Source organism: Pyrus communis, chromosome 14 (assembly GCF_041283825.1).
Source record: "Pyrus communis isolate YQ-2024b chromosome 14, ASM4128382v1, whole genome shotgun sequence".
NCBI classification, from domain to species: domain Eukaryota; kingdom Viridiplantae; phylum Streptophyta; class Magnoliopsida; order Rosales; family Rosaceae; genus Pyrus; species Pyrus communis.
The window spans coordinates 7226808-7235698 of NC_142578.1; the positions used below are offsets into that span (position 1 = coordinate 7226808).

Below are 8891 nucleotides of genomic sequence, written 5' to 3' on the forward strand. Positions count from 1 at the left end.
TATGCAATGCATGAGACAAATTAAAGGCTAAGTGGAAAATGATTAACTGCAACTGAAGAAAAAGGTTGTATATATGGACATGCAAATTTGGGTCCCCAACAAAGAGTGGCCATGGTAATCCCACAAAAGTAACTGTTTGATGGCCCGGTCACTGCCAGAAAATAGCTAATTTGACGTATAGATTTTTTATTGTTATCCTAGCTGTAACAAAGGGGCACGTCCGTTTTGCACACTTTTGCTTTTTTATCTCGGGAAAGAGATCATCTTTTAAGGGATCACAATAGATGAACTTTTGGATGAAACTTAAAAAATTTAGATTATTTGATTCGGTGATTTTGATGAAAGAGATTCGGGAATGATCTATATGCTTCATCACGGTTGTATCTCTTTGATCTAGTTAATTTAACGGTAAAAAATAGTTAAAAACATTTAATGAGAAAAATGTGTGTGAAAAATCACTTCCAACTATAAAATTGAAGAAAAAGGAGAGGAGCTTCAAATAGAAAAAAACTAAGCTAAGTTTAAAGATACTGACTACACATGGTGATTAAGTGATTCAATAATGTTAGCCTAATCATTGTGACATTGCTTTTCATTCATGCCTATATATAATTGTGAAAAATGAACAGAAAGCTTGAGTTTTGATCATTATCTCCCTCTATGAAAGTGTTGCACTTTAATTCCATAACCTTTGGTCTTTTCAGCTATCAGCTACAGTGCCATCAATGTTTTAAGTGCTCAGTTGCTGTAGTTATTTAGTTAGAAATTCAGTGTGAATGATGTTCTTTGTTAGAGGTTGGATTTCGTATCAATAATAATGATATTGACAGGTTTTGTTATTGACATGTTATATGTTAATATTATCAAATCACAGTATGCCCTTTAACGAGGAATACATGTCGTGTTCAAAAATCAAATTAAGTAAATTGAGAATAATCTCATATTTTTAAACATTATGTTTCTTTTTGCTTTTTAAGTTTTAGGGTGGAAACATTTAATAATGGCTGTAACGTATATATAATAAGTAATACATTTTGTTATTATCATTTTATCTGTCAATATCATCGACGCTACCACAAACAACGGACATTATGTCTAGAAAAGAAATGATTAGTGGCACTTTATAGGAAAGACGTCATTTATACCTCCGTCTAATCTAACCCTACCTTACCTCGCTCACCTCACCCAGGTTAGTTGTCAACATGGTTTAATTGATCACAATCCTTTGTTTTAAACATTACGTTTCTTTAAATTTCTTGGTGGGAAGATTTGACATGTTGTTCTAAAAAAATGTGTTGATGATATACGGCCGCTGTTCGTTCTGGTTCGACGAAGTATTAGATGCCAATGCCAAGCACAGGAGGAGGTATAAGAGTATTTATTTCCAGCACCACCACTAAAAATAGATGCCCATGTTGAGCTATATATTTAGTAAAACTGTTGACTTACATGTTCTAAAAAAATGGGTTGATGATATACGGCCGCTGTTCGTTCTGGTTCGACGAAGTATTTGATGCCAATGCCAAGCACAGGAGGAGGTATAAGAGTATTTATTTCCAGCACCACCACTAAAAATAGATGCCCATGTTGAGCTATATATTTAGTAAAACTGTTGACTTAAAGAAGATTCCCTGATGGAAATAACATAACCTAACAGAGTAAAAACAATTGCAAATGGGAAACCCCATGGCCTATGAAGACTCTACAACTTCTAGGATAGGGTTGTATGAGAGAGAGATCGTGAATTCGATGCCCGAAGAACTGTATGAAACGATTCCCCGGTTAATCTGTACGCATTGGAAAGTATTAGTCAATGAAAAAAGGGAAGTAAAAAAATAAAGGAAATCAAAGATTAAATTATGTCAAAGTTGGTTGCTTAAAGCAGTGATGTGATTTGGAGAATTTTAATCTTGCTTTGTGCCCACTTATTCTGAAGCCTGTCTATTTATCTCAACAGATTGGTCTGCCCTCTGGTGTGTTTTTAAGCATAAGAACCATTTGGTGAAAAACTCAGACTTATTGAGAGGCCCAGCTAGCTCAGCTCTGCCCCCTAGTGTGACTCTCGGAAATGGCGGACGCGAAGAGGTTTGATGAATGGAAACCTTTTATTGTCATGATTGCAATCGATTTCTCATTTGCTATAGTGAATATTCTGCTCAAGAAAGTGCTTGATGAGGGAATGAACCATTTGGTTCTTATCACGTACCGGTTGACAATTTCTACGATCTTCTTAGCTCCAATTAGCTACTTTGGGGAAAGGTAGGCAAGCATATATCATCCCTCGCTTTTGTTTTTGTTTTTTTTTTTTTTTTGTTTATGGAAATTCATTTTGATATTTCTCTGCCTTAACTTGGTGAAGAATTTTCTGGTTTGCTTGCAGGAATACTAGGCCGAAGCTCACACTTCGCATCGCATGTTTTCTCTTCTTAAGTGCAATTCTTGGGTTGGTAAACTCAAAACAGACTTTACGAATCTTCCATTTTTTCATGTGCCCAAAATATTGTTACATTTTTTATGTTGTTGCAGGACGTCCCTAACACAATACCTCTTTCTCCTCGGAATCCAATATACATCTGCGACTTTTGCCTGTGCCTTCGTCAACATGGTGCCTGTGATCACTTTCATAGTGGCGTTACCATTCAGGTACGAAAAGGTCACAAATACCTCATTTTCATTTACATGTTTTGTGAATCTTGTTTACGAGCTGTTGTATGAAATCAAGCGTTTAATCCTGCAGGTTAGAGACGGTGAACTTAAAATGCAACAGCGGGAGAGCGAAAGTATTCGGTGCAGTGGTGTGCATTGGTGGTGCTTTGATACTAACTCTTTTCAAAGGAGTTCCTCTATTTGATTACTCAAAATCCACAACTAGTACTCAAGCCAAAGACCATGGCATCCACCTGAGCTCAACGCGAAACCATGAGCGGTGGATGGTTGGTTCAATAGCTTTGGTTGGCGGAACCCTATTGTGGTCTTCATGGTTTCTTGTTCAAACAAACATTAGCAAGATGTATCCTTGCCAGTATTCTAGCACAACAATAATGAATTTCTTTGGTGCCATTCAGTCTGCAATCTTAGGTGTGTGCACAGGAAGGAACCTTTCCATGTGGGTTCTGAGGGGAAGGACACAAATCATAACTGTCCTGTTTTCTGTAAGTATTACCCTTCTTCTAATTAAAAGTACAGAAAAATAAATAAGGGGTTTTGGTATCTTTGTTCCAAAAGCTATATAACTTCGCGAATCTAGGTTATGCCAGTTGGCCAATGCAATATACCCGTTTCCAGGAAATTGGAGTAGCTTAGAATATCTCTTTGTCCAAAAGAAAAAATGTTACATGCTTTAGCTCTATGCCTTACTATTGGTGCATATATGCACAGGGAATGATAGCGTCGGGCTTAGGTTTCGTGGGGATGTCATGGTGTGTGAGGAAACGGGGACCAGTGTTTACTGCAGCATTTAGCCCGCTAGTGCAGATAATGGCGGCCCTAATTAGTATCCCCATCTTCCATGAACGACTCCACCTCGGAAGGTGAACTTTCCTATCTATTTTACAGTTGCCAATATCTATATATGATTACAACTTGTGGTACTAACTTTCCTTATTTGTGTTGAATTGACACTGAGCAGCTTGTTAGGATCTGTAATTGTAATCGCCGGCTTGTACATTCTTCTATGGGGTAAGAAAAAAGAGATGCAGAAATGTGCGACAAAACTAGTCCAGGAATCTGAAGCAATCAAGGAGCAGGAATCACATTTACCCGCCGTCACAGTCTCCGTTGATTCGCGGCGTCCTTGAAGCCGAACTGCATATGCTTTCAAGTTCACAAGCGTTCATTTTTTTTCTTCTCCCAATTGATTGTTATGGTCTTCTAGCAGGATTCTAAAGAAAAGTCAGCTAGCATAACCGGAATAAAAGTAGATTAAACTTTTCACCTCTTTATCTGATGATTGCAAATTTCCTCCATGGTTCCTCGTGAGACTTCTGGTAATGAAATATGTTAGACATAGTTGAAGAACTTACCAGTTTAATAGCTGAGATCTTTACCATTTGATGTTGTTGTTTCTGGTGTGGAAAATTGACAAATTAGACGATGAGGTATCATCATCATAATCGCGTACTTAAAATGATCAAAATTATGCGTAATTCTTGTTAAGATAAGAAAGACGTACCAACTCTGATACTACCTTAAAATATTCAATATATATTTTAAGAACTCAATCTCAACTCAAATATGTAACATTGTGTTTGTTTTACGGTAAACTTTCAAAATCTATGTATCTTTGAACTTAGATATATAACAAATTATTTTAATTTAAGTTTGAACGAGAGACTTTAAAGCATCAAGAAATTTTACACTTAATTGTTTAAAATTCCGTACAAAAACACTATATTTTTAATTTTTGTGGTACACTCCTAACAAATTTGGCCTATTACTCCATGAAACTTTTAACACACACCATTTAAAAGTGTGCTTTGCAGGAATCTAGCTTCTAGCATTTGAAATTGCTTGATGATAACAAAGAGCATCATGCATGGTCATTAGAGGCAACACAAAAGAACATTATTTAGCTTCTTGCATGTGTGGAGTCATTTATATCATCTTGCAAACATTATAACTTTTTCATTTCTTTACAAAAATGATACTTTTACCATATATTTGTACCATCTCTACAGAGATGAGACCCACATGTATTGGTTACCTCTATTAGAAAAATAATATAAATATGTGATAAGTATGGCATTACTCCTTTCTTTATCATCTAAAGGCCATGTCTAAAGTCATCCATATGAATCAAGTAAGTTGATAGTTAATTATGATGATATGTTACTAAAATAGTATCAAAATTAAATAATTTTTTATAGAAATGATTTTAAGATGATGATTATAAAGATATTTAACGGTTTTGTTACTATTTTTGTATGGTGAAATGATGACATGTGATCATGCACGGAAAAATGATTTCTTACTTGTAAGAAAACAAATATTATTCACTTCCAAAATAGGCTTTTGAGGTGACAATTATGAACAAAATTTAGGAATGATGGACCTGATGGCCACTCTCTCGTTACGTGCTCTAATATAAGTAAATGATAAATAATATTTTATAACACTACGTAAAGATGTGACAGTTTTACCAAAAACATTCCTCGAAAACTGCATAATGATAAGAAACTAGCGTTGTGCCAACTACATATACAGAATCAACAAATAAATACCACAAAGAAAATTACAAAGAAAATTAAAACTCATCATGATTTTTGCGTTCTTTAGTCCAGAGATAAGGTCCAGAGAATAAAGACATAAATTGGGAAGTGAAAGTAACTGATCATAACTTAACAAACCAGAAAGCCATACAAAGGCTTCTTATTCATTAGTAATTAATTAAGCCACTCCATAAAAATAAAGAAACATAATAAGCTCATCAGTCCGTATCATGATGCTGGTCGCTATGTAAGCTATCCCTCTCCTTCTCCTTCTCCTTCTTCTTCCCCTTCCATCCCCGCTTCTCCGGCTTCCCATGATGCCCGCCATGCGGCTCCACAATATCTGTGATGTCCATGCAAACGCCGGGGTCATTCGTGGCGTAGCTGCCGCCCATCATGAGGGAGTTGTTCACGGCCTGGAAGTTGCTGTTCACGTAAGTGCTCAGCCCATCAGCCTCTCCCAAAGCCGGACCACCACCATGAAGCCCTGCAAGTTTGTTAACGTTCTCATGATCCACCTCACCCCTCAAGGTAGCTCCGGTGTTGGATCCTGCAAGGGTGATGATCCTGACACCGTCTTCGTCCTCGTCCTCGTGGTGGATGGAGCCAGACTTTTGGATGTCCGTGACTCGGTTGGTGATGGCGGAGACCATGTCTCGGATTTCTTTGTCCAGTTGCTTGTTGTGCCTGCTGCCTCCGTGATCGGCTGAGGAGTGGCTGCTGGGTTTGATTGACTCGTTTGTCATTGTTGCTGGGTTTGTGAGCTTGATTTGTAGGTGAGGTTTTGCCATTTGGGGTGAGGATTGAGGTGGATATATAGAGAGGAGTACTTGTGATTTGGGTTGGAAATTTGGAATATAGGAATGGCTTACTTTGCAATGCAAGGATATTAATCATTTCATATGACAACAACAACAGGAAGGGGAGGGGATTACTTGGCATTTGGTTCATTCTACTCCTAGACTTTATGCTTTTGTGATTCTTACTGATCACACTCTAGATTTGTGAAGTTTAAAACGGAAAGAAATTGAAAACAACATACCGTTACGAATAATATGAAATGATCGACAAATGTCAAATCCTAGAGCATATAAAATTTCTTGAACTTTATTGGTAATATATGGTAAGATAAAAGGCGACTACAAAGTTGTTCGATATTTGTAAAAGAGTGCATTTTTGTTCACCATCATTTAGTATGGTATATGCTCACCACTCAATTTATCATCGTTAGATAAGTTTAAATTTTGAGATTTGTGCTTATTCACTATATAAATCTCGAAATTCAAACTCATCTAACGGTGATAAATAGGATAGTAAACATACACCACACTAAATAGTGGTGAGCAAAAATGCTACCATTCTTTTATGTAAAACTGTTACAACAACATAAAATGACCAAAATAGGTATTTTGGTAGATGAAATATTATCATGTTTATCTTTATTTTATTTATTTTTTTATTTTATTTTTTTATTTTTTATAATCTTTGTCTTCTCCATCTTCACTTAACGATCAAATAATTTAATAGAAGTTGATAAAAAAAAAAGTAGTGATCAATAACATAAAACAGCTAATAATTAGTTAACTATCTACTTATCAATGTTAAACAAGTGGGTAGTACCTTGATCCTAAAGCTCTCCTCTACTTTTTAAACAAACGATATCGATAGTGTGTTAAATTTTTAGCTATTAAGAAAAATGAGGATTGGTGGATATTGAACCTACACCAAAATACATATATAAACATGATTATTTTCCACTACTGTGGTGAAATGTCATCTACTCCAAAACTCTCCTCTTCAAACCCTCATTTCTTCGTTGCCTCCGCTCTTTACTTTGATCATCCTTGTCACTGCTTCTCAGCCTGTAATTTGTGACTTCTACGATCAAAGCTTCATCATCATCGAAGCTCCTTTACACTTGTCACCGCCATACTCACCTTCACTTTTTTTCTTTACCCACCCCTCTCTCTCTAAACCCAGCCCAAAACCCACGACCACTAAAACCCTATTCCCCAAACCAAATAGCCCACCCCTCATTTCCTCTACCTTCCTTGCCGCCACCATGAACACCGAAAATTTAAGGGAATCTGTGCTCCAACCTATTTTTCTCGTTTGGTCATCTGATTTGTTCAACTCCTTTATGTTTGATGCGCATAAATGGACGATAGAGAGAGAAGGTAGAATTATCATATAGAAATTTTCATTAAAGACATTGTTCACCTGTATTTTGTGAAAAAGAAGTTGGTTTTTCATAGCAGCTCTGAACTGCTCTTGCTTTTCTGCTTTGAATGACTCTGATTGGAAAAAAAGCAAGTTTTGTTGTGGCTACCAAACATAGAGCCCCTTTTTTTTCCACCCATGCTTATAAAACAAGTTAAACAATCATGTACCAACACTAAATAAAATCCATAAATTTGTAGCACAACACTAAACAAGAGATGGTGCAAACAAAAAACAACTAGTCAACTGTAGTATATCATGCTTAACATTATTATAGGACTGAACATTTTTGTTCTTCGTTGGTCGGCTTTACAGGAAAACAGTGCTTGAAGACTCGTTTTAGCCCGCTTGCCCTTTAACATATTAATATTTTAATGAACAGTACATGGTCATATTTGTCTCTATCTCCAACCGATGGCCAAAGGACCATAAGACTCGTTTTAACCTTGTCACAAAAAACCGTCTCCAACCGAGGGCCAAACATAATTTAATTTAATGTTGTATAATGGCTTAGGAAGTTATAGGAAAAAAATGGAATTTAAAAAAAAATATGAAACAAATTTTATAAAATAGAAGTTATAGGAAAAAAAATAGAATTTAAAAAAAAATATAAAACAAATTTTGTAAAATAGAAGTTATAGGAAAAAAAAAATAGAATTTTAAAAAATATGAAACAAATTTTGTAAAATAGAAGTTATAGGAAAAAAATTTTGCAAAAAAAAAAAAAAAAAAAAAAAAAAAAAAAAATTGTATAAAGAAAAGAAAATTAAAAAATAACGGCTAGCTGACGTCAGTTCGCCGTTGCATTGAAAATTTGGCCTAGCAATAACAGGAATATATTATATTGCCGTTGGTTATATCCGACAGGAATACTCAAATTTTTAGCCCAACTCAGGGCTGGCGGGCCAGCCAGTTGGCTCTTTAACCCTTTCAAATTCCGTGGGGCCCACGAGCCCTCTGGCCTAGCCCTCAGTTGAAGATGGTTTTCGGGCTATTTTCGGCCCTCTGGACCCTTCAGTTAGAGATGCCATAGTTCTTGTGTCAGCAATGGCTACGTCTTTCAGATGGAGATGATAGTTCGTGCTTTTAGAAAAGGATACAATATTGAAGGGGTAGATCCAATTATATCATGCATGTTTGCCTTAAGCTTATGGTATAAATTGATAGCTCAATGATCATTGTGGAGTATAAAATAATCAAGAAAATTATGGAGGCGACACGTGTACTTTTGGGTGTAAAAGGACAATATTACCCTCGAGGCACACGAGAACTTTTACGCGCAAGCAGCAGACAATCATGGCACAATCAAGGTCAAAAGTGATCAAAATAGGTATTTATTCAAAACCTATTTCATCCATCCTCATCAAATCCACCCCACAAGGTAAACTTCAATTATTAATTCAAAATAGGATTAATTACCTAAATTAATTGATTAATTTTCTAATTAATTAATTAATTAATTTT

General features: G+C 35.9%; 2 protein-coding genes across 2 annotated transcripts; one reads left to right on the top strand and one right to left on the bottom strand.

The window, feature by feature from the left end:
• Positions 1 to 1919: 1919 nt before the first annotated feature.
• On the top strand, positions 1920 to 4051 carry LOC137714006 (WAT1-related protein At3g30340). Its single transcript, XM_068453364.2, has 6 exons — positions 1920 to 2259; positions 2381 to 2443; positions 2527 to 2643; positions 2738 to 3152; positions 3379 to 3530; positions 3629 to 4051. Exons 1-6 carry the CDS (start codon positions 2069 to 2071, stop codon positions 3795 to 3797), a joined length of 1107 nt encoding a protein of 368 aa, XP_068309465.2. The 5' UTR covers positions 1920 to 2068; the 3' UTR covers positions 3798 to 4051.
• A 1191-nt stretch (positions 4052 to 5242) lies between these two features.
• Positions 5243 to 6054, bottom strand: LOC137712305 (uncharacterized). Its single transcript, XM_068451408.2, has one exon. It carries the CDS (start codon positions 5996 to 5998, stop codon positions 5426 to 5428), a length of 573 nt encoding a protein of 190 aa, XP_068307509.2. The 5' UTR covers positions 5999 to 6054; the 3' UTR covers positions 5243 to 5425.
• Between the last annotated feature and the right edge of the window lie 2837 nt (positions 6055 to 8891).

Excerpts from the sequence above, each read along its gene's own strand:
- LOC137712305 (XM_068451408.2), bottom strand. The coding sequence starts at position 5,998 with ATGGCAAAACCTCACCTACAAATCAAGCTCACAAACCCAGCAACAATG.
- LOC137714006 (XM_068453364.2), top strand. The coding sequence starts at position 2,069 with ATGGCGGACGCGAAGAGGTTTGATGAATGGAAACCTTTTATTGTCATG. Across the intron at positions 3,153-3,378 it reads TCATAACTGTCCTGTTTTCT|GGAATGATAGCGTCGGGCTT; the intron begins GTAAGTATTACC and ends ATATATGCACAG. Across the intron at positions 3,531-3,628 it reads GAACGACTCCACCTCGGAAG|CTTGTTAGGATCTGTAATTG; the intron begins GTGAACTTTCCT and ends GACACTGAGCAG.